Source organism: Onthophagus taurus, chromosome 1, assembly GCF_036711975.1.
Source record: "Onthophagus taurus isolate NC chromosome 1, IU_Otau_3.0, whole genome shotgun sequence".
Taxonomy (NCBI): Eukaryota; Metazoa; Arthropoda; class Insecta; order Coleoptera; family Scarabaeidae; genus Onthophagus; species Onthophagus taurus.
The window spans coordinates 10,204,082-10,232,080 of NC_091966.1; the positions used below are offsets into that span (position 1 = coordinate 10,204,082).

General features: G+C 31.4%; 3 protein-coding genes across 3 annotated transcripts; 2 read left to right on the forward strand and 1 right to left on the reverse strand.

Annotated features, from left to right (window-relative positions):
* Positions 1 to 55: 55 nt before the first annotated feature.
* Positions 56 to 6,936, reverse strand: LOC111418218 (uncharacterized). Its single transcript, XM_023050708.2, has 2 exons — positions 5,818 to 6,936; positions 56 to 2,003 (listed from the first exon to the last, which is right to left on the reverse strand). The coding sequence occupies exons 1-2, from the start codon at positions 6,851 to 6,853 to the stop codon at positions 172 to 174; spliced, it is 2,868 nt and encodes a 955-aa protein (XP_022906476.2). The 5' UTR covers positions 6,854 to 6,936; the 3' UTR covers positions 56 to 171.
* A 3,337-nt stretch (positions 6,937 to 10,273) lies between these two features.
* On the forward strand, positions 10,274 to 12,471 carry LOC111418225 (uncharacterized protein MCAP_0864-like). The gene is made up of 2 exons (XM_023050718.2): positions 10,274 to 10,380; positions 10,449 to 12,471. Exon 2 carries the CDS (start codon positions 10,496 to 10,498, stop codon positions 12,386 to 12,388), a length of 1,893 nt encoding a protein of 630 aa, XP_022906486.2. The 5' UTR covers positions 10,274 to 10,380; positions 10,449 to 10,495; the 3' UTR covers positions 12,389 to 12,471.
* A 2,015-nt stretch (positions 12,472 to 14,486) lies between these two features.
* Positions 14,487 to 27,830, forward strand: LOC111420498 (abnormal spindle). Its single transcript, XM_023053503.2, has 6 exons — positions 14,487 to 14,723; positions 14,787 to 14,978; positions 15,080 to 15,283; positions 19,107 to 24,188; positions 26,916 to 27,108; positions 27,203 to 27,830. Exons 1-6 carry the CDS (start codon positions 14,712 to 14,714, stop codon positions 27,745 to 27,747), a joined length of 6,228 nt encoding a protein of 2,075 aa, XP_022909271.2. The 5' UTR covers positions 14,487 to 14,711; the 3' UTR covers positions 27,748 to 27,830.
* The last annotated feature ends 169 nt before the right edge of the window (positions 27,831 to 27,999 follow it).

Sequence of the window (27,999 nt, forward strand, 5' to 3'; positions counted from 1 at the left end):
GACAGTACTTCTCTTTTAAATGGGTTACACTATCCATGAATTAAACAACAACTCATTATAAAATATAAAAACATCATGTATTGAAAAAATAGTACAAAATACAAAAATATAATTAGAACTAATGAGTGTAATAATATTAATAAATAGACATATTATAAAAATTTAAGAAACTCAATTTCTAAGTACAATAGCCTTTAAATCCACATCAACAGTTTCATTCTTAATGTAAACTTGCAGCTTACCTACGTCATTTCGCATTTTCGTACATGTAACTGTTATTACAACAAATTCATCGCTAGATACAACACCATTGGACGGAGACACTTTAAAACCTTCAGTTACTGTAACTTTAAACTTTTCAGGAGTTTTACTTTTTGATTGGATGAAAATAGTATCACTTTTTTTAGATGGTAACGAAAATACGATACGGTTCGGATCGACTGTAAATAATTTATTAGGTTTATTAAAGTCATTTTCATCTTGTATTGTCGTACTGTCTTGATAAAGAGTTTTAAACATGGTAGAATCATTGAAGAAACTGTTGGAGATTTCTAAAGTAACATTTGGATTCTTTTCAATGTTTAAACGAATTTGTTTTGCAGTAATGCATTTCAAGAGATCGGCAATAGAAGATGTTCCTTCATTTAGTAGACCCAAATCACTTGGAATATCTTCACCAGGAAGCTGTTTAGATAATCTTTTAATTGTTTTATCAATGTTTTCATTTTTTTGTGGTAGCATACTGCATAATCTTCTTATTCTTGCTCGAACAACTTCAGCTCCTGATACTAATTTAAAAGATCCTACATCGATAATTTCATTTTGAGATTTAAAATCCTCTTTTTTTGGGGTATACATTAATGTTACTTTAATTTCTTGCTGTGGTTTTAAAACCATTTCAATTGGATTAATTTTCACATTAACTGATTTTGACATTAACCCATTGTTTTCTAATTCTATTATAGCAAACGCTGACAAAACACCAGTATTCTTAATAGAAAAATTTTGGATTATTGGTTTATGATCCAAAGCACCCATTGAAAACCAAAAATTTCCATTAGAATCCTTAAACATTTTAGTTAAATCAACCGAAATATGTCCACCATACCCAAATAATTTTATTGTTTGTTTTAAACTTTTGATAACATCTGAATTAGAACAGGGATAGAAAACCAGCTTGTCCGATATAGCTCCTATTCTAGTTGGTCGAAAAATAACCGATAATGTTTTAGTTTCAAATGCATGTAGAGTAAAAACCATTGTTGTTAACATTTCGGATATGTTGCCTTCTTTAATAAGTTGAAAATTCGAGCCACCCACCGAAACTTCTATGCGCACCTTTTGGTTTAATTGATTTTGAATTTGAAACGATTGCGACTGACTCCGTCCCACTTTGATACAGCCCCACACAATTTCTACTTTATTTCCTTTAATCGGTAATTTCCCTTCAGGTATAGAATCCAAGCTACTTGGACATCTAGAACCCATTGACGAACCACATCCTCCGTTAACATTTTCTTTGCTACCTTTAATTGAAGAAGCTGTAGACACTTTAGAGCTGTATCGTAAATTTGAATTAGCTTCACTTTCCATAGTTCTTACACCAGAATCTCTGGAGTTATGAGAGTCTACTGTTATAGTTGGTATGTGAGATGTTGAACATCGCGGATCATCATATGGACTAGTACTTTTTCTATGGGCATTTGATACGTGGAGAGTTCGTTCTGTATTTCTGGAACTATGCTCCATTTGGATTGAAGAACTTTGTGAAAAAGGTGTTGACGAAAAACAAATGGCATCATGTGATGGACTTTTGCTTTTTCCACGTACGGTTGAAACTTGGAGATGTTGTGGTGAACGTCTAGAAACGTGATGTACTGGGACTGTAGAATGTGTTTGAACTGCTAAAGAATTTCTGGATAAATTCTGTGCTAGATATTCATCGCAATCGTATTCTTTTGATGGTGCGTTTGGTGATTTTGATTTCGGGCGTCTTTGATCGGCTGAAAAGATCAATAACATTAATAATAGGAAAAAACTGTGAACAGTACAATATTTTTGATATTGATAACATAAACATACTAATAATATACATCGTACACGCGATTTATAACAATAAATAACAATTCGGCAATTCCTTAATTCAGCAATAATTACTTAAAAGCGTAATTAAAGATGGATTTTAACACCTGCGCTAAATAACGGCACAGTAAAACTGAATCTTACTTCGGAACAAAAGTACAGAGAAGCATCAAAGATACTGAAAAGAATTTGACCTGGTCCACTTATGAAAATAAGTAAACCAGAAATCTGAAAGTGGTAGCTAAAAAGATGCATAAAAGCTGTGATATTAATGATATCAAAGATGAACTATTGGAGCCCAATTGTTAACATACAAAACAAAAAAGCCTCTTCTTTTATACATCTTGGATTTTGCACCATCAGAAGATGTAAAAAGAATCCATGAATTAACAAACATATAAGGATTGCTTGTTAAAATCGAAGAGTACAGATAGCCAAAACAAATGCCCCAGTGCAAAAGGTGTCAGCTTACTGCCTCAAAAATCCGAGGTGTGGTAAATGCGCTGGTGAACACTGGACCAGCTTATGTACTAAAGCCATAGAAATCCCGGCTAAATGTTTCAACTGTGGAGAAAATCATCCAGCGAACTGCCAAGGATGCATTGTGATTAAGGAACTACAAGCCATCAGGAATAAGAAAAAAGTAAATTCAAATAAAAGAAAGTCCGGCGTCTCGTATGCCGAAAAAGCGAGTGATGCAGCTGTATATAAAACTGTAAGTACATTAGTCGATAAAAAGGCTGACAATGAATACTAGAAAAAATATTTCAACAAGAAGAAACTGAAATCAAAAGAAATCAAAATATCCAAAAAGCAGCAACCACAACTATTAGTACTGAAGAACATCAAACTACAGTGGTAATAGTTCAAACCGCTAATGGCTTAATATCTGTAGCAGCAACGTACATACCGCCGAGACAAAATCTCAAAAGAAAAGATTATCAGGAAATTCTACTGCATCTTGAAAACAAATTTATACTTGGAGGAGGCCTTAATGCAAAATATATGTCTTGAGATTCTTGCTTGACAAATACAAAAGGAAGAGAACTGAAACATGCAATAGAGGCCCTAAATTGTGAGGTGCTCTCCACTGGTAAGCCAACTTACTAGCCAACAGATAGAAGTAAAATTCCGAAACTGCTTGATTTTTTTTTTTACAAAAATATATCGCTTAACTTCGTAAACATAGAAGAAGAGTTAGGGCTGAACTCAGATCACTCACCAGTAATTATTACTTTAAATAACAAAGTATGTAACAAAGAACCCTTTTTACCAGTAACCGATATATTTACTAACTGAAATCTATTTCAACAAACATTAGATAATAAAATTTATCTTAATGCTTTATGAAAACAAACAACAAGACATTGACAGGGAAGTAGAAAAGTTCTTAAAAGACATACTAAAGTCAGCCTCGGCCTCAATACCTATTTTAACCCAAAACCTAAATCTAACATTTATCCTAAATTCATTACAGATAAAATTGCAGAAAAACGGAAAGCAAGAAAGAAATGGCAATCCAACGGAATTCCTAGTGATAAAACTAAATTAAATAAAATAACAACCGAATTAAGAACATTAACAGACAGCCACGAATAAAATAATATTCAAAAAGATCTTACTGACGGTGCCAATACTGATTGTTCTCTGTGGAAGCCAACAAGAAAGTTTAAAGTTCCCAAAACACATACACCTCCAATTCGAAATAGTAATGGAAATTGGACTAAGAGCTATCAAGAAAAAATTAATTTGTTTGCTGAACATCTGAAAGAAACAACTACATCAGACAGTCCAACAACTATGTTAGTGTTTCTAGCATAATTCAAAGTGATCAGCAGAGTAATATACCATGTGTAAGAATGAAAGAACTGTATTATAAAATACAAAAACTAAATATAAAGAAATCAGTAGGCTATGACCTAGTTAATGGAGAAACATTTACCAAAACGGCCGATTACAAAACTATTACACATATATAATTTTTAGTTTATGGAGGCTTTGGTATATTTTATTATAAAAATTGTGACATCATTCCCTCCTTTATTTCTAAAACTCCAATTATAACGACGTTTCGGGAAATGTTCCCATCATCAGGTTAATAATACTCTTATATTAAACTTAAAACTATCCATTAATTCCTGTTTCACCAGATTGAACATCATTACATCTTTATTCCTCATCTCTATCCTCTTTATTTCATGGATTCTTGTGAAATCGTATTTAAGTTACTTCGTTTTTAAGTTTAATATAAGAGTATTATTAACCTGATGATGGGAACATTTCCCGAAACGTCGTTATAATTGGAGTTTTAGAAATAAAGGAGGGAATGATGTCACAATTTTTATAATAAAATATACCAAAACCTCCATAAACTAAAAATTATAGATTAAAATATGGAAGACACAAGAATCCATGAAATAAAGAGGATAGAGATGAGGAATAAAGATGTAATGATGTTCAATCTGGTGAAACAGGAATTAATGGATAGTTTTAAGTTTAATATAAGAGTATTATTAACCTGATGATGGGAACATTTCCTGAAACGTCGTTATAATTGGAGTTTTAGAAATAAAGGAGGGAATGATGTCACAATTTTTATAATAAAATATTACACATAATTAATGCTGCTTTTAAACACAAATGCTTTCCAAGTATATAGAAAGTTGCTGAAATAATAATGATACCAAAACATGATTATTACGCTTATTATCAAAATTACTTGAAAATTAAAAAGACTAAAACCTGTGATAGAAGAAAAAGCCCTCACATCAACACATCAATTTGTGTTTCAGAATAAACATGGAACAATACACCAAGTGCATAGGCATAGAATAACGAATACTATCGAAATAGCAATGGAAGAAAATAAAGTCTGCTCTGCCATATTTTTGGCCCATCACTGTAATTACTCTACACATTCGAACTTCCTCAGATACCAGAAACTTTAACAGTTACATTCGCAATTGACACAGCGATCTTGGCTGTTGCAGAAAATGAAGTAGTTGCAGCAAATAAGTTACAATTGGCCTTAAATTCAATAGAAAACTGGACCAAACGATGGCTAATAAAACTAAATACAAATAAATCGACATACATAAACTTTACTTATAAGATAAGAAAGTAAACTATGTCCCAGTATACATAAATGGCAATGCAGTCCCGTACGCCGACACCGCAAAATATCTTGGTATGACGCTGGATGCCAAACTCAAATGGAAAGGTCACGTCAAAAAAGAAAAAAGAACATGAGGAACAAGATCATGTTGCAAACAAGTTGCTAATACACAAGCAAGTATTAAAACCAAAATGGACATACAGAATCCAACTGTGGGGTTGTACCTCCAAGTGGATGATATCTTGAAAATATTTTAGATCGAATGTTCCGAATGAACAACCCATGCTACCAAAATTTCAAATCTCTATGAATAGTGGCACCTGAAAAAGTTCTAACAAACCAGTTATGTGAGACACCTGTATAAGAAACACCGACCTCCATCGCGACTTGGAAATCAGAAATTGCATCATTCGCATCTAAACATGAGAAGAGAATCCCAACATCGACGCCATCCAGCTTCTTGACAACGAGAATGTCCTGCGTCGCCTTCAGAGGATGAAACCATTTGATAATAGAGAGATGGGACCAACATTTCAATGCTACACAACTTTCTGATAATTAATTACTAAATTAATAATAATAATCAATTAAATTAGTATTATTATTAAGTATTAACTTACATTTTTTTAATAATTTATCAACCATTTTGCCTGGGGAATCAACATCAACATCGGCCAACATCTTCTGAATCTTTGTAAGACTTAATACAGAACTATCGTCGATTGGTCCTGGTTTCTTAAATGTTTTATTATCTACCTTATAGCTGTCAGAAGGATAAATATTAGAAATACGGGTGCTATCAATTAACGGAGTTGGTGAATGTGATCGTTCTGGACTTTTTGACCTAAACAAATCACCCAAATCGTTTTTACCACGAGTTTCAAAGAAATTTCCAATTGAATGTTTGCCGGTTACTGTAGAAAACGATGAAGTACTGTTCCTTTCAGCTGGAATATCTCTTTGTTTCCTCCAAGAGACTTCGTCCCTCTTTAATTGTTCGCTCATCAATTCTGCTGGTGTAAAAACTTGACTTTCAAGACCAGACACTTGTTGACCCATCAAAGATTTACAAAGACTAGCTCGATACTGTAATTGAGAGCAAATATCTTGAATATTAATATCGGAATGTCGTAATTGTTCAGACATTGCTGTTATATTATCAAACATTGAAACTTCTTTTTTGTCTGATTTTTCTACATGTTCTGATGTTCTTGGAGTAGATACGTTCCCCGGGTAAAATGATTGTGAATTAACCGAATCTTTTCTTATTAAATCACTTTCATTTACAGTGCTAAAATCTTTAACATAATTACGGGAGCTTTCTTGCAATACGGAATTTTGTTGAAAATATTTTGATGGTAATCCAACAGTTTTACTGGCTTTATTCAGCAAACTTTTCGCCAAATTTCTTTGTGTTTGTAACCTGTTCATCACATCTTCACCATTACCAGATTCTGAATAAGTTGTTACGTTCATTTCTATTGGATTTAAAATCCCTAAACTAGCTGCCGATTCGTCTAATGTCGCAGAATTAAATTCAAGAGGCTTACGGGCAGGAATTTGATTCCCAGTATGCGGTTTTTTGGTTATAGTAGAAGTAGCTGTCGGTTTAGGGGTTGTTGCTAAACTTTCTTCAAAATAATCTTCGGATTTCATCGTACAACAAATATACTTATACAGTTTAACACTTTAAAGATTAGTTTTAAAATTGATAAATACTGGTATGTTATAGTTTAAAAAACGGCGTTATATTATCGTTAAAATGTATGGCATTTAACATTAAAAAAATAGGAACTGGAAACAGAAGAATGTAGTGCCAACTTAAAAATTTCAATAAAGGTTTCAAAAATTTATTGGAAAGAAAATTATAATCTTTTTAAAACTATTTACATTTTGTTTATTTATTAAATTACTTATTTTTGTGTTTACTAATTGAATCATAAATATATACCTTGATATAAAATTATTGTAGGAAATATTATTTATATTGCCAACATTAAAAAATCAAAATACGATTTAAATTCCTTAGCAAAATCTTAATTAAAGATTTATAACCACCTATTTTTGAATCTGATTCTTGTATACAGAAGAGATTATGAACTATTAATGCGGTGTTAATGTTCAAATAAAGGAACCTCTAGTTGGTAAGTCTGAAATTTGACAATTAACTTTTAACCGCCTTTTTGCCTTTATGTCAATCCGCAAGTTTTAGAGGTTAGAGTAAAAATAATACCTTTTTTCTGTTTTGATATTTCAATTTTGTGTATATTAAATCATTCCTTTTAGAAGCAACACTCGAAATGAGATTAAAGATTGCGGGATTCAATTATATTCGCACGGATTATTTATGCCTAATTTAAAATTTTCTATAAACTATTCCATTTCAAGTTCAAATTGAGTTTCAAAAGGACTTGGCAAATGCAATTACAAATATTTTGCAAGGAAATAACTGAGAAAATTTGTCTGAAACAGAGTACAGAATTCAAAACTTAGAAAATATAACTGAACAATATTCTAAAAATGAATATAACTAACTGTAAAAGGTTAATAGCTGCAATTCAAAAGCTCAACACCTCTATTTTAAACATGGAGAATCACCTTTTCAGTTTACAATATTGCTTATTACCAAGTATTAAAGATTGTTTTGTTATATTATTGAATGAAAATTTGATGTTGTAAATTTGATTAGTACCAATTTAAACTTGAAAAGGTATACAAAGGAATAGATTGGCTAAACAAGCTGAAAATGTTAACACAGCCCAATATTTTTTGGCTGATAAATCTATGAATTCTCTTTGTTGTTTATCATAGTAGATTAATGTAGCAGTAGGAATATGCAACAAGCTTTTACACAAAAATTTAGATTAGTTTTCTTTGTAAGCTAGGTTGACAAAGAAGTGTTAATATATGAAATATAGGATAATATAGAAAAACAAAACTTAATATTGGAATTTAACACAAACTTGCTATATCATCAGACTACAGGTGGTGGATATATTTGTCCCTATCATATAAATCTGATAATATTTTAAAATCTGATGATCCAGATGATTATAAGAACTATCGGCCTATTTCCATATTGCCAGTGCTTTGTTTGTTCTACTTATTTAATAAAAGATTTGAAAGCTTAATAAATCTATTATTATTATAACTGGAATTTTGTTAATAATTTTCACAAAATTTAAAAATAGATGTTTTCACAAATCAGCTTCTTACTGCTGGGTTTGACTCACAAGAAAGGACAGTTAATTCTTAAATTATAGGAATTTGGACTTGGTTTTTTTAGGCTACATGAAGGATAAGAATGACATTAATGGTTCAATAATAACTGAACAAGTCAAAAACAATATCAAAACAGAAATTCTTGAATAACCATTTGCAAAGTACAATCAAGACGGGCGTTTATTAGATATATTTTATAATCAGTGGTAGAGTATGGCTGTATATTGCAATAAGAATATGACTAGTCTTTGCAAAAAATCGTTTTAAAGTTATTTACGATAACGATTCTTAATGGAAAACCTTTATAATATGAATATCCAACATGAATAATTTGTAGTTGCTAGTATACAGCTCAGCTGTAGCATCAACAGTTGGGAGGCCTCAAAGGTAGCCTTATGCTGGAAAGAACTTCCAGGTCATATACAAGCGAAGAGTATGATATCTCAGGAAAGCCTCTTCCACATTGGACATGCTGAGGATCAAACTTGTCGACTTTGCAAACGACGAGTCAGAAACGGCTGAACATATAGTGTGTAATTGCGTTGCCAGAGGCCACCTAAAACAAAATTTCCGGTAAAGCTCTTTTGTTCTTCCTATCAGTCTCATCATTTCTGAGGAATTATGACTATTTCTTTCCACCTGAATGAGTCTTCTTTCAGTGTTGTTTGTGGAGGCTTCTCGGTGATGCTTTTAATTTGATCTAATCATCTAGAGGACAATCTGCCTCTAGGGCGTTTTCCCTCTACCTTGCCCTAAGCCGCAAAATTTTCCAGGTTGTTTCATCCCGTCATACCACATGGCCAAAATATTGGACAATTCTGCGTTGGCACATAGTTGAAAATTGGAAGTTCTGATGGTCCATGACTGCTGCGTATAGAAATATCGGTAAAACCAGAACCTTCATAAGCTGCACCTTTATGTTCTTTATTTGTCTAACCATATTTTCGTCAATTTCTGACTCACAAGTCTCCTTACTGAAGATTGAAGATCCGAGATACACAAACTCAGGGACTGTTTGGAGTTGTGGAGGGAGCTGCTGTATTTGGTTATGTAAACATTATATTATATTAATTATGTAAATAAATACAGATCCAGTGCTTATGTTGTTTATTGCTTTGTCTCTTTTCATAGATCTCTGTAGTTGCTTTTTGTATAATATGTTTGAAGCTGCTCCATTTCTGCTCTACATTTTTACTTATGGCGTTTTTCTTAATGTTATTTAATCGAGGTTGGGTTTCCGCCTTGAAGAGTTTTGAAGAGAGGATTTCTTCCGGAGAAATATTATTGGCTTTAGGCGTTTTTTGTATGGTTCTTGTTTCAATCTATATTCCATTACTACTAGTTGGTGGTCGGATCCCCAATCGGCACCAGGGAAGGTTTTGCAGTTTGTTACTGATGTTTTCCAGCCTGAGTCTATCTATCTCCCCGGTGTTTTCCTAGTCATTAGCTATAGTCATTATGGATGGGGTTGGAATAGCGTGTTCATTTCTCATGTCCAGTGCAAACTTTCATGCAATTTATATTTGCATTCCAGTGATTTTCGGAAACGCCCAAGTCATACAAGCGTCACCTATTCTACCTTTCAAGCAGATACTACAAGTGCTAGAAATGGTAATACCAGAAACGAATGAAAACGAGAAACGCATGAATTTATTACAATCACATTTGTTTTAGACACTTATTTGTATGTTATTCTAATTATGAATAACTGTTAGATATTAATTCATCTCAGTCACATCATATATCATTGAGTTTTATTTAATTTATTTTTTGTTGATAGATGTTAGACGTTTATCTAATAGTGTCATGAAGTTGAGTGGAGGCCACCTCATTTTATTTTTGTAAATCAAGTATGTATTGTTCATAATAATAACACATAATTCGTTGACATTAGCACGTACACATCAAAATTATGAAGTGTTCTTCTGTGTAAGTGTTTTTCTTGTAGCTTCTATGTAAATGTAAGTATCATTTCTAAAATATATAAAAGCATAAATCCGTACGATTCCTAAAATAAATTCGTTTTTAGTTTCATAATTTTAGTCGGTTCTCCAAAAAGAACAAAAAAATTCAATAATGAGTGATATAGCAAGCATCCCAGTGGCTCTCCCCGCATTGGAATTCATCATGACTACTCAACATCAACCTCGGCATTTAACAAACACTATGAGCGCTCCACTGCCAACTTTGCTTCCACGTCCGGCTATCGTAAGTGGTGATGGTTTACTGCCACATGATAGATGTGGATTAATGAGTAAATTGGATACGGATTCCGAAGAAGATTCGATAAGTGAAACAGGAAATAAGGTAATGAAGAACGAAATAAATATGTCGAGAACTTTGGGATTGAAAAAACGAATTAATAACGAAGATATTAAACAGAAATTCCTTAATTTGGAGAACGAACACAAAAAAATTCACACCCAAATCAAATCACTACAAAATAATTTAATGAAACGAGATCAGGCGGTTAATGAATTATCATTGGAAAATACGGAATTAAATAAAAAATATGAATCTTTAATCGTTGATATAAATCAGAAAAATTGTCACCTTATTGAATATGCTACCATCAATAAAACCTTAGAAAAACAGTTGGAAAAGAAAAATGTAGAACTCAATCAATTACACGTAAAATGTGATAAATCTGAACAAATAAAATCAAACCTAATTAAAGATATTGAATACTATAAAACAGAACTTCATCATTTAAAAGGACAAAAAGATCATCTTAGAGATTTTGAAGAATTGAGAAAAAAGTACAATGAAATTAAACGAGACAACATTAAATTAGGCCAAAAGTTTCGTGAATTAAAGAACAGCGACGCCGAACATCAACAAAAAGCTTTAAGTTATAGTGTTCTTTCAAAAAAATTTGAATTACTTCAAGCTGATATCATTAAGTTTCGAATGGAAAATAAACGTTTAAAATGTAAACAATTTTCAATCGAGCAAGATTTAATTTCTCACCAACAATTACATAGTTCTTATAAATCAATAGAAAACGAAAATGCCGCTTTAAAAGAAAGCATAGCAAACGGGCAATCAATTGACGCTCAACTTCAAGCCGAATTAAGTAATTTACGTAAAGGTAAAGAACAGTTAGAAAAAGAAATTAAAATTAAAGATGAAATTATTAATGAATTAAAAGATAAAGTTGGTACAACTACAGATGCGGTTGAAAGTTTAAAAAATACTTGTTCTTCCACCGAAAAGTATGCCGAACTTTTATCCGAACAAATTAATACTTATAAATTAAAATGTGAAGCTTTAGAAGCGGAATTAATTAAATTCCAAGAAAGTAAAAACGATTCATCTGCCGAGGTTCAAGCTTTAAAAGAGGAAGTGAAAAAATTAAAAATACGATTAGGACAAATGTTGATTGATAAAGATGATCCAGGAATTCGAACAGTATCGCAATCCCAAACTTCTCAAACCGAGGACGAAGATGATTGTATAAATTGTCACTTTTTACGACAAGAAATTGAAAAACTAGGATACGCCAATTTACGTTTACATAAGGAAAAACTGAATTTAAAAGCGAACTTTCAAAAACTAAGCGTTAAAACATCCAAGTTGGAAATAAAAATGGAAGAACTTTCTGCGGATAAAAAGCTTCCAAGTACAGTTTCCGTAGTTAATAGAAATAACGCTAAAGAAGTTGTTCAAAAAGAAGTTATTATACAACAAAACTTAATGTTAACGAAAAAATTAAAAGATGTAATCGAAAATTATGATAAACTTCTGAAAGAGTATATTTTATTGCAACAAGACAAGATTCCTACGGCTTCACAGGTTGAATCTAGCAGTATTTTTCAAGAACTTCAAGAACGGATTAGTAGTTCGCAAATTGCCATCACATCTATCGAACATAAATTAAATGAGGAGGAAGGGAAATTACACGCCTCTATGTACCATCTACGGTCGGTTAAAAATAAACTAAGTGAACGTAAAATGACTTTAAAGTAAAAAAACGAGATTGTGTTTTATTTTCTTTTTCATATTTGTGTTGTTTAATCATTTCCATTCATAATAAAGAAAATGTCATTGAATTTTTAGTACTGTTATTTAAGAAAATTAGTTAAGTAACTTAAATGTAGCTATTTAACCGCGGCATACCAAGCGTTCCTCGTTCTAAATATGCACTTTTGTAGAGTAGTGGTAAGTTATCGCGTTGAATCGAAGTTGTATCATCAAGTCTAATCAAATTGTGTCGTATGGCTCCGTCGAAAGAATATCTGGTGTCTTTGATGTCAGCATCTAATTCCTCGTCCTCGGCACATAGTCGGCATTCAACATCGTCTGCTAGACCCAACAAGTTGAGGTGTGTCTTTAATTGGCAGTGCCCAATTACCATTAGAACTTTAATGTTGCTATGAGCAAGCCCTAACATATTGCCGGGTTTGACAGTGGCGATGTTAATAAACAACTTAGCGTGTCTCATTCCAGGAGAACTGGTCCACAGTAGGCGAAGTCTCTCTTCAGCCCACAGTCCAATTCTATGTTTGACCATTGCAAATGATCAACGACTTGCTCTGGCCCAACAAACGCTTTGGAGCTGCCCTCTTGTGCTAGCTCATCTGTCGCTTCATTTCCAGCAATACCAGCATGACCTGGAAGCCAGATCAGAGAAACTCTGTTATCATAACTCAGTGTGTTTAATGTTCTTTTACAGTCATTAACCAGAACTGACACCGTTTTCACGGCCTGCAGCGCCTGTCTGAGAAAAATCGTACTGTCATGTCCTTCACCCCTCTCTCAAGAAGGATTTTAGCATCCATGTCAATAGCAAATACTTCCGCCTGAATATACTGTACTGCCAGAGTATACTGTACTGTATACAGTATACTCCCGCCCCGACCCCTTCAGACTTAATCTGTGTTTCATTCCCATCTGTGAACATGCAAATATCTGCCTGAACTAGAGAATTTTCGTTTTCGATCCAGGACTGTCGTTCAGGCAGTACAAGTTGCTTCAACTCCCCTGTCGAGAGCAGCTCTTTCAAGAGATTGTGGTATTGCGTTGTTGAACGCGCCTTCTATATCCAGAAACGCACAAGCCAAGATCTTTTTATCCTGGAGCGTGCTGGATACTCTACCAACCAAGTTGTGTAGAGCCAATTCTGCTGATTTTCCCGCTTGATAAGCGTACTGGTGGCGACTCTGTGGCACTGTACGGATATATATACCGTTCCAGAACTTTTTCAAGGATTTTTAACAGAAATGACGTCAAGCTGATGGCGGTTCATGGGGGAACATCTTGTAATCAGAAGCAGAATTCAATTGAAGAAAATAAACATAACGTTTTATTGAGTATAGTCACTGTAGAGATAAATTCGGCAGATTGCATTTAAAAGATTAAACAAAATTGTTTGTGGTTCTGTAGAAGTGAAAAAATATACAAATAATGGATGAAGAACAACTTGAGTTTACACAAGAATTCAAAGGTAAGCTCTGGTATATGCGACGTGTAAATAAACAATAAACCAAATCCAGAAGAAACTTACTTTTTTTTTAGATGTAGTATTCAGTCATAAAAGAAACAAACATATTAACCCTATTGATTTTCTTTTTAAATTTATGGAAATTTGGACCTCAACGGAAAATAATAAAAATCTGCATTACCGGATAACCTAACATAACCTAAAACATTGTTTTGACGTTTATTTTAAAATTTCATAATCTTACAAGTATGCTTACTTAAATCCAACAGATGGCGATTACACTTTTGTCAGTATTTACATATGCTCTAAATCACATATATTTCGGAAATATATCATTAGTTTTTATAAATCACATCAAAATAAAAATTAACACTATAACAAGTCAATTAAATTAGTTAAAAAGAGAGATTTTATATGATTAAGAGTGATTTTTACAAACTCATTGGTACATATGTATATATCAAATAATCCTTTTTACTAAATTTATTATTGTTTTAATTTATAAATAACTTAAATGTCCAGTCCAATATTGCAAAAAGATATTCAATTATATATGATGTATGTTAAGAATAAATTTAAGAATCTGTTTAATCATTAGTACCAATTTTCAATTGAGCTAAATGTGTATTGCGCATTTTGAATGTTTGATTGTACAAAAACTGTCAAACCGAATTTGAAACTTAACGTACTACAACGGTCAGTTGGCTTTTAAATTTATTATAAACACGACGTTTATTGCAGGCAGAATTGATTGATATTTTTAAAGGTGTTTTAACGATTTGAAATAGCTATATTAAATCGAGTGATTTTGTGTAATTATATTTGACTAATGTGTGTCTCACGGTAAAAATGTTTTCACAGGTAAAACGGGTTCTATATTTTTATAGTTCTTAAAAAAATCAATTACGACATAATTCTTTTCAGTTTGTATCGTCGGCAAAGGTTTCCAAGCAGAGTCCAAACCAACTTTCAACAGATAACATGGAAGAAGAAAAGTACATTTTATCCTTAGCTCCTTTTACACCGTTACCAAAGATTACTTTTGAAAATGTTCTTTTGGGAAGTATTGCTACAAAAACTTTAATTGTTCGAAATCCTGGTTGCCATCAGATCGAGGTATGAATTATTATTATATTTGTTTTATAATTAATATGATTGATTTGAAGATTTGAATGGGAGGTTAAAAATTTTTTGTTTGAAACAATTTCTTTGTTTAGATATGTATTACAAGAGTGCCAACTGATCAAAGAATAGAGCTCACTTGGTATCAGGAAGTTATCGGACCTCAGGAGGATGTTTTATTAGAGATAAGATGGTATCCAGAAAATGAAGGCAGTTCGAGAAATACCATAACCTTCACTGATGGTGGTCGTCTAAAAAAAGATGTTCCAGTAATTTTTAATTGCATCATTGCTAAAAAGGTGAGCAAAAAATTTTAAATCATATTGTTTATTTTTTTATTTCATACTGTACGGTGTATTGATGTTTACATCATTAATTTGAGTCTGGTGAGTGAGCTATAACATCAGAAGGCCTGTAAGTGTTACTAATCTACTAAAGAATACTAGTAGATTCTGACAAAGTGGAAATATTATGAGATGTTTCTTTTTGTTGTAAAATTTCAAAATTTTCTACTCAAATTTTAAATCAATAAAAATTCTTAGACATACCTTTGCCAAAAGATATTCTTTGTCAGGTGCATCCTTCAAAAAGCGTATCATTTCTTCCTTGATGAGTACTTTTGACTGTTTTGGTTTGTATCCAATATTACTTTTCTTCAAAAACGCCACAGCTTATTAAATTTACCTATGTTTATATCCCCTTTAACAAGTAGCATCAATTTTACCATGGAATATTTGGCCCATAATGACCCACTACTACTGTTTTTCGAATCACAAATCAAATTTCAAATTTATTTAAAAATAATAATAATCTTTATTGTTCAATAAAAATTGTCGCAGGACGTCGAAAAAATACAATACAATCTTAAAATGTCTACTATACATCAGCTAAGATTAAACACATTTCAAAACACAAAGAGACACAAGTTATGGAACAGACAGCTTACCAGTTTCGCCTTGTGTTGTTTGATTTGCGTTGGGTAACGCTTAAACGATGTAAAGGTATTTCTAGAGTTTTCCTATTTGTAGTATTATAATAAATTGTGATTATTAATTGTGAGTTCATTCAACCTACTTTACTTCGGTTTTTATGGACATATTTTACACAATTGAACACATAAAGACTGGATAACGTCAAACTTTTTAATTATTTAAACGCGGGTTTGCAATATTCACCTGGTTTTAAATTCTCCAAAGCACGAACACAAAGTTTCTGCAGTATAAACACTCAGGTTGCTGCAGATAATGATCCCCACATAGCGAGTTCATATGTCGCAATACCTTAAAAACAGGCATTCCTTGCCGCTTCCTGGCCGGTACTTAACGTCAACAAGTTTTGAATATGACTACACCATTTCAATGTTGAATCCAGATTCATTCCAAGGAACTCACTATTCTTGTTGAAGAAACTCAACATCTGCGTTTTGTTCTTATTTATATTTAATCCATTTGATAACATCCATTCCTCAGAGTCGTCAACAACACTGTCAAGCTTGGCACTGACTCGATCGTGAGTACTTCCCCTTGCAACAAACGTTGTATCATCCGCGTAGAGAATCGTTGTGACATCGTCAACACAAAAAGGTAGATCATTTATATCTACAACAAACGGTGTAAGTCCCAGAATGGAACCCTGTGGTATTCCATATTTACAGGTCTACATGTTGGATTTTGTTTCAGACCAGCTTTCAAACGAGCGTTTCTTGTTTCAGAACAACCTGTTTTTGGTTTGAAAGGTATGAAGCCAATAGAGCATGTGGTAAACGTGTTACGCCATAAAAATGCAGTTTGCGCATTAGTATACAGTGGTTAACAGTATTGAAAGCACGATTTAAGTCGCAGCAAGCTATTTTAATCTTTTCATTGTTATCATGTTTCTCAACTATTTCTTGTACCAGGTTAATAATTGCAGTAGTTGTTTATTTACCACTTCTGTAACCATGCTGGACTGTTATGCAGAATCAGTTTGTTTTCAAGATAGTTTACCAAACGCTTATTAATCAATTCTTCTAGTATTTTGGAGAAAACAGGTAGCACCGACATAGCCCTAAAGTTTTCATGTTTTATTTCGTTCCTGTTGTGTATTGGAACCACTTTTCCAATTTTTAATTTATTGAGAAATACGCCGTCCTCAATACATTTTTTAAATACCAGAGCTAAAACCTCAGATATTTCCTTCACTTCTTTTATTACACGAGCTGTAAGGCTAAATCTACGGTTTTTTTAATTTTTCATTTTCTTTATAATTTTTTGTATTTCAATTGCATTTGTTTTGTTAAAATAGCATGAGTTAATGTAACTTGTTTTTATGTTGTTTAAATACTCATCAGGTTGCTTTGTAGTTTGTGGCATATTTGAAAGAAGTTTTTCTACTTCATGCATTTAATTCCATTCCATCATGATTATTCTTCGTCTTCTTATTAATTATTGACCACATTGCTTTTTGTTTGTCAGCTTCTTTTATCATTATGATGTTAGGCGACTTTTTCTCCTGTTCTATAAGTAAGATGTATTATTGTTTATAATTTTTATATATTGTATATGAGTGAGAATCTTTGCTATGTAACGCTATCATTCCTAAAACATCCAAATAATTTTCATTAATTTGTAAGTCTTTTGATAGTTATCAGAAATTTTCTTTCTTTCTCTTATATGTTTGGTTTTGTTGGGGAAAGCTTTGTTATATAGCCTTTCAAATTCACTATGAAAAGCATTCTTTAAGCATTCTTCAGCCCCTTCATTACGAGTATACATTCCTAGTTTACGTTCTTAATATCTGATTTAAACAGGTCGATGCTGCTTTTCGTGTATTTCTCTATACGTTATAATTTTCATTTTTAACTTACTATCCGGGCTCTGTTCTTTTATTTCCAGGGAAAGTTCTATGTATGAAAATTTAATACATCTCCAAGACTTTCTATAAATACAGTAAAGTTTACCCTATACAACGAAACTATAATAAGCCGCCTGTGAAATCATTATACAAAGATTACATTAAGAAACTTACCGAGTCCAAAAAATATGCCAGCATAACCTCTTATTCTACTTTTTGTACACCATTGTGCCTTTTCCAGTGGCAAAACTGTTGATACTCCTTTTCATACCTGTTTGCCGACTTCGTAGGAACCAATTTTCAAATCGCTTCAGCAGAAAAAAATTTTATTTAATTTTCATAAAATATAATGTTATTTTTAACTTTTGAAATCAGTAAATGTTTTACACCGTAACTGTTGTTTAACCGGACTAGACAGTATGAAATAAAATGTTATATGATGCATGTCTGGTATGTCTTGCTTGTAACAGTACGAGTCCGACGAGTATCTAGGCGAGTTGTTAGAAGTCACCTACCGGACTTAAAATGTAAATGATTATTGTTTTTTTTAGTTTAAAAGTTTTTTAGCAATTATCACTATGTTTTTTATCAGTTATAAATGCTGTGAACTCATAGATATTGCTTAGCCAAACATTACCAACGTGCTGTATGGAACAAAACTGTAAAAAAAGTTCCTATAAACATGTATCTAAAAATTCTTCCTAAAGGTACTCGCGAATTTAAAAATTAATAAAAGCTAATAATTGGTTTATTTCAACCATTCATTCGAGTTAATTAAGTTCGTTGTTGACGAATTAGATATTATTCTCTTCTTAACAAATAATTGTCATACAAAAACAGCGTTACATTTTGAAAACTAGATATGAATTTTACTAACGAAGAAATGGCACACATAATTCATGTATGGCCAAGTAAATAAAGTAACAGTAATTTGGCCGACGGCTTTGTGCCGAAAGATTTCCGAATCAAAGATGTCCAGCTAAACGGATTTTTGTGGTAATCCATCAACGTCTTCGTGAAACAGCATATTTTAAATAGAATATTTTAGATTGTGGGATTCTAAGAAGCACCAGAATAGATGATGTGAAATTTGTTTTTTTGTTTTAAAATTTGTGAAGCATTTCTAAACACATGTTTATAAAATCTTTTTTACAGTTTTGTTTGATACAAATCGTTGGTGAAGTTTGGTCAAGCAATTTAGAGACACCATATATATTTTATTGCATAAACTAATATTAAAAAATAAATTTGAATTAAATATTGAATAATGATTTTGAACATAATTTTCAGAAACTAAAGAAGATTGTTAAAGTAAAAGTTAAACCAAAACCGGCGGTTATTTCAACAAAAATAAGATCCCCATTACGGAGACATTTTTCTCCTACGAAAAAATCACCGACAAAAAAGTTTTTATCACCCACAATACTTCGAAAACCACTACCAGATATAACTAATCAACTCTATGCAACATCTTCATTCTTCGATGTAACTCCAGCAACAAGTTCGCAAGGTTCCTCAACAAACCGTACATACACAGCAAGAGAAAACAAAGAAAACGTTTTTGAATCGGCTCCTTCAACTATAACATCATCGTCTAACAAAAGTTGTATGAAGAATCCAAATATTACTTTTGGTTTGTCTGACTCTCAATTGAAATCACCTTTGAAGAACGTAAGACAGGAATTTAATGATAGTTTAGAAAATGTATTAAATGTTTCTGAAACTATCGAAGAAAAATTAAACAGAATGGCAATGACGCCAAATTTTAAAATTCCACAAATTATTGTTCCACAATATAATTTAGAAAATAGTGTTAATTGCAACACAAAATTTAACATTAGTTCTAGTACCCAAATTAAAGATGCAACCATTGATATTTCACCCAAAAATTCGATGACAAACTGTACTATATCTCCAATCAAAATGTTTGAAAATCATAGTGAAACATTCGAAATTAGTTATTCTAATAAACATAAATCTGGTTTAGGATTAATTGTAGAAGAAACTTCGAAAGAATGTTATTCCGCAAAAACTTTTACAAGCAATACAACTTCGAAAGGAATCAACAAAAATAACGAAACAAAACCTGTTGAATTAAAATCAAAATTTACCAAATCGACCTCTTTGAATTTAAAATCATTTTTCGAAAAAACCAATGTTCAACTTGAAACTTCAACATTCAAAGTCCCTAAAGATGAAGTAACCGGTAAAATATATAATTCTTCGAAATTATTTCGAGTAGACAATCCTTTACTATTAACAGCAACGAAAGACATTGACCCATTTATGTCAAGTTCGCTTTATTTTGATACTAAATGGGTGGATGAACAAGAAAACGGATTCAAAAAATGGTTAAACGCCCTTGTGACTCCTCCAAGTGAATTAAATTCAGATGTTAATATTAAAATTGATGTTTCAAAACTTTGGAAAGATTGTGCTAAGCGTGAAGTAAATAAAGCTCCAACCAAAGAAGTTGTTTCAAATAAATATCATGTGAATAGTCGATTAGAATCTTTAAGAAGATCTGCTGGAAATTTATTTACATCACCAGATATCAATGAAGTTTTATGTAACGTTTATGCAAAAATCGAAACTGAACGGTTACAAATAAGAACTGACAGAGATATTCATTTGGATATAAGTCTACAAGCCGAAATAATGATTTTATTCGTCAGTTATAACCCGTTATGGTTAAGAATTGGATTAGAAACAATTTACAACATAAGAATTCCGTTACATTCGAATTCTGATATTATGGGATTATCCGTTTTTATTTCACAACATTATTTTAAAGATTCTTATTTATTAAAAAAATATAAAACTCCTCATTCTCCGAAATATAGTATTGAATTAAAAAAACTAGTGCTCAAAAAATTTTTATCTTTGGTTTATTTTCTGGACCAAGCAAAACAAAAACAATTAATTCCACATGATCCTTGTTTATTTTCAAAAAATGCGCCGTTCAAAGAAAGTCGTGAGATCGTTTTAAAATTTTCGAGAGATCTTGTATCTGGCATTGGGGATATCACAAAATATTTAAAACAATTTGGTTATGTCTTGAATCATAAACAAACATACATTCACGAATTTGATTATGCAATTACGGATTTAGGCGTTGATTTAAGAGATGGCGTACGATTAACTAAAGTTATGGAAATTATTTTATTAAGGGATAATTTGTTGGAAAATATGAGGGTTCCCGCGATTTCTCGATTACAAAAGATTCATAATGTTAAAATTGCTTTTGAAGCGCTAACCGAAGCAAATTTTATAATTTTGCACGATATTCAACCCAAAGATATCGTGGATGGTCATAAAGAAAAAACTTTATCGTTTTTATGGCAAATTATTTATAAATTTGAAGCCCCCAGGCTTAAAAAGGCCGCTTTAACAATACAAAGATGGTGGAAAAGCTTATTTATAACTATTAAGAGGAGATATTTAGTAAGGTTGAGACAAAAAAGGATTGAAGCAGCTATTAAAATACAAATTTGGTTTAGAAGGATTCGTTTAGCTAAAATTTATGAGAATTTAATTCCAATTGTTAAAGAAATAATGGTTCAACGTCGAATAAAAATTGCAGCAAACAAAATTAAATCTTTCTTTCAAATGGTTATAACTCGAAAAAGATATTTGTGTTTAAAATCAAAAATTATTGCAATCCAAGCTTATTCGAGGCGATTTTTAATATTAAGAGATCTTGAAAGAAAACGAAAAGCAATTATAAAGATTCAATCATTTTGTAAAATGTATATACAACGAAAAGAGTTTAAAGCATTGAAATCGACGGTTTTAAAAATAGAAAATATTTATGTCGCAAAGAAATTAATGAGAGATGAAAGAAGAAAATATTTAGAATTAAAATTAACTGTTGTTGCGATTGAAGAAAAATATATCGCAAATAAAGCTATGCGAGCTCAAAGAGAATATTATTTAAACTTGATACATTCAATATTGTTGGTTCAACAAAGATTTCGCGCCAATAAGCTAATGTTGGAGAATCGTAATCGGTTTTTAACGCTTAAAAAAGCTGCAATTACGATTCAAAATTATTATAGGGCGAATAAATTGATGAAATTGACACGAAACGAATATTTGGAGAGATTGGATGTAGTGAAAAAATCTGTGAAATGTATCGAAGAAAAATATTTAGCGAAAAAATTAATGATTCAAACTAGATATCAGTACAAAATATTAAAAAATGCCACCATTTTGATACAAAGAAAGTTCCGTGCAAATCAATTAATGAAAAAACATCAAACCGAATACAACGACTTTAAAAATAAAGTGATTAAGATTCAACGTTGGTTTAAAAATCAAATTTTATTAAAAATTAAAAGAGATAATTATAAAAAATTAATTAATGCCACAATTGTAATTCAAACTAAATACAGAGCGAAATTAGCGATGAGAAATGAAGTTGAAACGTTTAATCGGTTAAAAACAACTACAATTTTCATTCAAAATCGATTTAGAGGGAAACAAGAACGGAAGAAGTTTAAAAAAATTAAAGGAAGTGCCATAAAAATACAACTTTGGTTTAGATCTTTAAAGAAAATGTGGGAAGAAAGGAATTACTATCGCAAATTAATTATTTGTAGTAATATGATACAAAGAAAATATAAAGCCAAATTAGCTATGAAACAACAACTTGAAGCTTATAATAGATTAAAAACAGCAACAATTTTGATTCAAAGCCGATTTAGAGGGAATCAAGAACGAAAAAAGATTAAAAAGCTTAAGGAAAGTGCCATAAAAATACAACTTTGGTTTAGATCTTTAAAGAAAATGCGGGAAGAAAGGAATTATTATCGCAAATTAATTATTGCTGCTAATGTGATTCAAGGAAAATATAAAGCTAAATTAGCTATGAAACAACAACTTGAAGCTTATAATAGATTAAAAACAGCAACCATTTTGATTCAAAGCCGATTTAGAGGGAATCAAGAACGAAAAGAGTTTAAAAAGCTTAAAGGAAGTGCCATAAAAATACAACTTTGGTTTAGATCTTTAAAGAAAATGTGGGAGGAAAGGAATTATTATAGCAAATTAATTATTTCTACTAATATGATTCAAAGAAAATATAAAGCTAAATTAGCTATGAAACAACAACTTGAAGCTTATAATAGATTAAAAACAGCAACCATTTTGATTCAAAGCCGATTTAGAGGGAATCAAGAACGAAACAAGTTCAAAAAGGTCAAAGAAAGTGCCATAAAAATACAACTTTGGTTTAGATCTTTAAAGAAAATGCGGGAAGAAAGGAATTATTATCGTAAATTAATTACTTCTGCTAACGTGATTCAAAGAAAATATAAAGCTAAATTATTAATGAAACAACAACTACAAGAATATAAAACTTTAAGATTATCCACTATTAAAATACAACGATGGTACAGAGCTTCATTCCTAATGAAAATCGAAAGCAATCGTTATTTAAAACTTAAACAAGCGGTAAATTCAATTGAAACTCGTTATAAGGCTAATTTAGAAATGACACAACAAAAAGTTAAATACCAACATTTGAAATTAACGGTAATTTTAGTTCAAAGAAAAATTCGGGCAAATAAGGCAATGTTACAATGTAAACATGATTTTAATAATCTTAAGAATGCCTCAATTTGCGTACAAAAACATTGGAGAATGCTCCAATTAATGCGTTCCGTTCGACACGATTTTATTAAATTAAAAAATACGACGATTTTTATCCAAAAGAAATACAGGGCAAAAAAATTAATGGTCCATTCTAGAATGGAGTATCAAAAATTAAAACAAACCACGATTGTGATTCAAAATAAGTTTAGGGCTAATAAATTGATGAAAAAACAACAATTTTATTTTAAACGGTTAAAAGAAGCTGCGATTTTCATTCAAAGAAAATTTCGAGCTAATTTATTAATGAAAAAGCAGCGAAACGATTTTTTGGTTTTAAAACGAGCTGTTTGTATTATAAAAGATCGATATATGGCTAAAAAATTAATGGTAAAAGAAATTCGAAGATTGATGATTGTAAAAACGGCTGTAAAATGTATTCAAGACCGGCTTAGAGCTACGGTGTTGATGAGACAAAAAGTAAAAGAATTTGAAATGATGAAAGAAAGTGCTAAAGTGATACAGAAAGCATTTAGAGGGTGGAGAAAAATGAAAATAGAGAGAGAAAAGTTTTTGAGAGTGTGTTATGCTTGTGTTGTGATTCAAAGGGCGTATAGAAGTTTTGTAGAAAGAAAGAATCTTAATGTTTTGATAATTTCGTTACAAGCTCGTGTCAGGGGATTTTTATTTAGGCAGAGATTCCTAGACGAATTTAGTCCTGAAAAGATTGCTGAAAGAAGGAGGGAACTTTTAGAGGAAAAATCTGCTATTAAGATACAGGTAAGAGTTTTTTTTATTTATAAATTTTTATTGTCACACTTTTACCACTTCTTTATAAATACAGCTATTAACCAATAATAGATTATCCCTTAAGCCGGGTTTTCATATCTTGTGAACTCGCCTGATGAAAACGTAAGTTGTAGAATACAGCACTTAATTGTAGCAGAGTAGAGTGGTAAATGCCCATGGTAAAGTTACTCTACCACTTGTCGCCCCCTTAAAAGTACGGTAGTTACTCTACCATTAATTCTAATAATGAAAACTCGGCATTAAATAGTTTATCAAGAGGACGGTAAAAGTGGTCCTTTTACTATTAAAGAAAATACAATGTTTCTAAAAAGATGTTCTTATTTTTTAAGCAAATTTTGATGAATTATTCAACAACAAAGCACTTTTTTTGAAATAATTTATATATTTTTTTAGGTCCAAATAGAAAATAACATCACTATTTATATCTGTAACAAATTGCAGGAATATTGGTCGAGTAGTTTTTGAGATGTTGTGTCCAAGAGTTGTAGAAACGTTGTTTTGAGAAGTTGCGTTCCAATGACTAGCTTGGTAGTCTGCAAATCCAGTACCATACAATAAACCTTCCTTTTCTTCATAAAATGAACTTTCCATCGGCAGCTGTTCTTTCCGTGCTTTCTGTGCCGAATTATTCGGTGTTCACCCATTTTATCGGCGTCTATTAAATTGTTGCGACGATTGACATTACAACAGAAAACTAACCTTACTCAACATTCTTTCACGATTTAATTGCCGTTTCAAAAGAAAACTGACCTTACTCAATATTCCTTCACGGTATAATTGATATTGTTTTGGGCATTGATATGTTATCATTAACTTTATTTATAGTTTAACTCTATCTAACAAATTAAACTTTAAGCAATCTTGCAAACTTAAGAGTGCTTCAGTTTTTATATCAATTATTATAAAAGTAATAATTTTAGATAAGTTTTTATAAACACAATTTAAATTTATCTTTCTAATTGATTTCAATCCGTTATTACCTATTGGCAAAATGCTTACGTCAGAATCTGTATCTAACTTAAATTTAATAACTTTGTCCAAAATTTTAATATTTTCAAACCAATCATTTTCTTTCTTGTCTGCTACAGAGTAAATAAATATCTCTTCTTCTAACAATTTTCTTTCCTTACTTCTAATTATAGAAATCTGTTCTTCATTGCTTCTTTCTTCCTGAATTTCATTTAGTTTTTCTTTTTTTATTTCATTTGCTGGTCTAAAATGCTTGTTAATTTTGTTACCTTGGGATTGCTTGTCTTTTTTGCAAACTTTGGCAAAATGTTTGCGTCCTTGAAAATTTGCACATATCTTGCCGAATGCGGGACATTTCCTTGGTGCATGTTGGAATCCATAAAATTTACATTCTATTTTGTTTATTTCCATCGAAGGATTTAAGACTTGTCCGTGATATTTTCCTAACTCTATAGGGTAATTCAAATTCGATCCCTACCATTGGGATTTCAGAAACCATAAGAGTTTTGGAATAAAATATTCTTCAAATTTTGTTAACACACTTGTTAGAGTCCCCTCTTCATCTTTCTTGAACGAATTATATATTCTGAGGCCCTCATCACCAATCATGTTTAGTAAAATGGTTATTTTTACCTCTTCTTCTTTTATTTTATCTTTTTGTGAAGCTAACATGTAGATATTAAATTTTTGTTTTCAATTGCCTAACATTCATTAGCTGTAAACTAAACTAACCTTACACAATATGTGTTTCAATTAATTTTCTATTAATTTTCTTTATGTCCAGTCAGGCGATTTTTGCCTACTTATGGACTAGTTTTTAGGGCGTAATTCAGCGTAGTGCATTTTTATTCTGGCATTTTCTAAAATTTTCAAAATGTCCACAGAGAAGCTGTTGAATATTTTTCTGATTTTTCTAAAAAATAGGCAAGGAGAATATCTTTGGAACATTTGCTTGTGATTTTCTTAGTTTGAGACTAGTCCATAACATTTCTGTATTCTTTTTCATACTTGTCCCACGATTTTGATGGAAGAAGAGTTTTTGGCTGCTTGAGCTATTTCTTCTGAAACGACCACTTCTCCTTCGTCGTCAACAGAAAATATCTCTGTTATTAAAAATTTTCTAGAATACCGAGAGGCCATAATATGTAGTCAGTTTTCTTATTACATCATCTGTCAATTTTCCTTTTCTTCCATGTTTGACTTTCTCTTATGTTTCAGACTCGAGAGCCCATTCTCTTTTCAACATGTGCAATACATTCATTTTTGCTGCCATCCCTTTTCAAGTCCATTCCAAGATACACGAATTGCAACACCATCTCTATGTTATCATCCGTGACATCTCCCATGACTCTGTCTGACCTAATCTGCAACATTATTTTCATTTTCTCTATATTTGTTCTCAGCCCCACCAACTTCACCACGTCCTTTATTTGTCTGTAGGTTTCTTTGGTATTCATTCTGTTCGGCTTAAGATGTTAAGTACACATAGGCCACCAGATGTATTGAAATGTTTATTACTAGACTCAATCTTCCTATTTTCGTTTGACATGTTATTATGAATCTGTTTGGTTGCCACCAGTCTAAAAGATTTTTAGCAATACATATTACAAAATATTTAGATGAGTCTTACACATATAACAATTATTAACATATGAGTTACTCCAGAGAGATTTTTTATTTATTTATGACAGACTTGACATTATTAATAATAAACATTATTTTTTTAAGGCTTATTATCGCGGTTATTCAATAAGAAAACGAAATAAGAAGTTAGCTCCAACCAGAGAAAAACTAAGATCAGTTTCTTCTTTATGGAAAGCACAAAACACAATATCAACAAGAAAAGAAAGAGCCCTTTTGGTTCTAGCTCAAGTGGAAAGTTGTACTACATCCGAATTAAATCGGGCGCTTAAAGTTTTAGGTAAGTTAAAAAGTACTGCGACTGTTATAAATGAAATGTTAAATTAATTGGTTACTATATGTTTGTAATAAATTGTTTTTACTCTTGTTTATAGATTATGTCAGCAGAATGTCAAAAGAAGACTGTATAGAATTAAGTAAAGCCATCCCCGATTATCTATACGATAGTATATCAGTAACAACGCGATCTGAACCGGAAAGAGAAACAATAACTCTTAGCACAAGTATTTTAATAAATTTTTGGAAAATTGAAGAATCAAGAGAGCAGTCTTGGAATGCGGACTATATAGATATAATAATAACAAAAATGACACATTGGTGTGATAAAGACCATTCGTTATTTGTTTACCTTTGTACATTATTATGGCTTTTCGCTCATAGTAACAAATATAAAAGAATTATTAAATCAACGGCTCATTGTCAACGAAAACTATACAAAATTAAAACGGCTTGTGAACGTAAGCAACGTATGATGTTAAGGGCCAGCACTCGAGCTGTTGTTTCATATTTTGGCCCATATAATGGATTCCCATTGCCATCATTAGAACCAGACTGGGGTATAAATTACGAAGCAAGACCGAAATTTTTCAAAAATGCAATGCATGCTATAGAGAGTCTTATTAACAAATTAGATTTATAATTAAAACGTTTACTATTATGTACATCGATGCAATTATGTTTTAAGTATCTTGTATATTGGTGTTTAGTGTACAGAATATTTTAACACTTAAATTTCATCAGAACTTTGCCGGCGAACAATGTTGTTAGTGTTTAAGTAAGTTAAAAATGTCTTTGATGATTGTTTATGTATTTTATTTTAATAATTAAAGTATAAATTGCTATTGTATTTACGGTTCGTTTTGGAAGCACATGAATAAATTATTATTTTTCT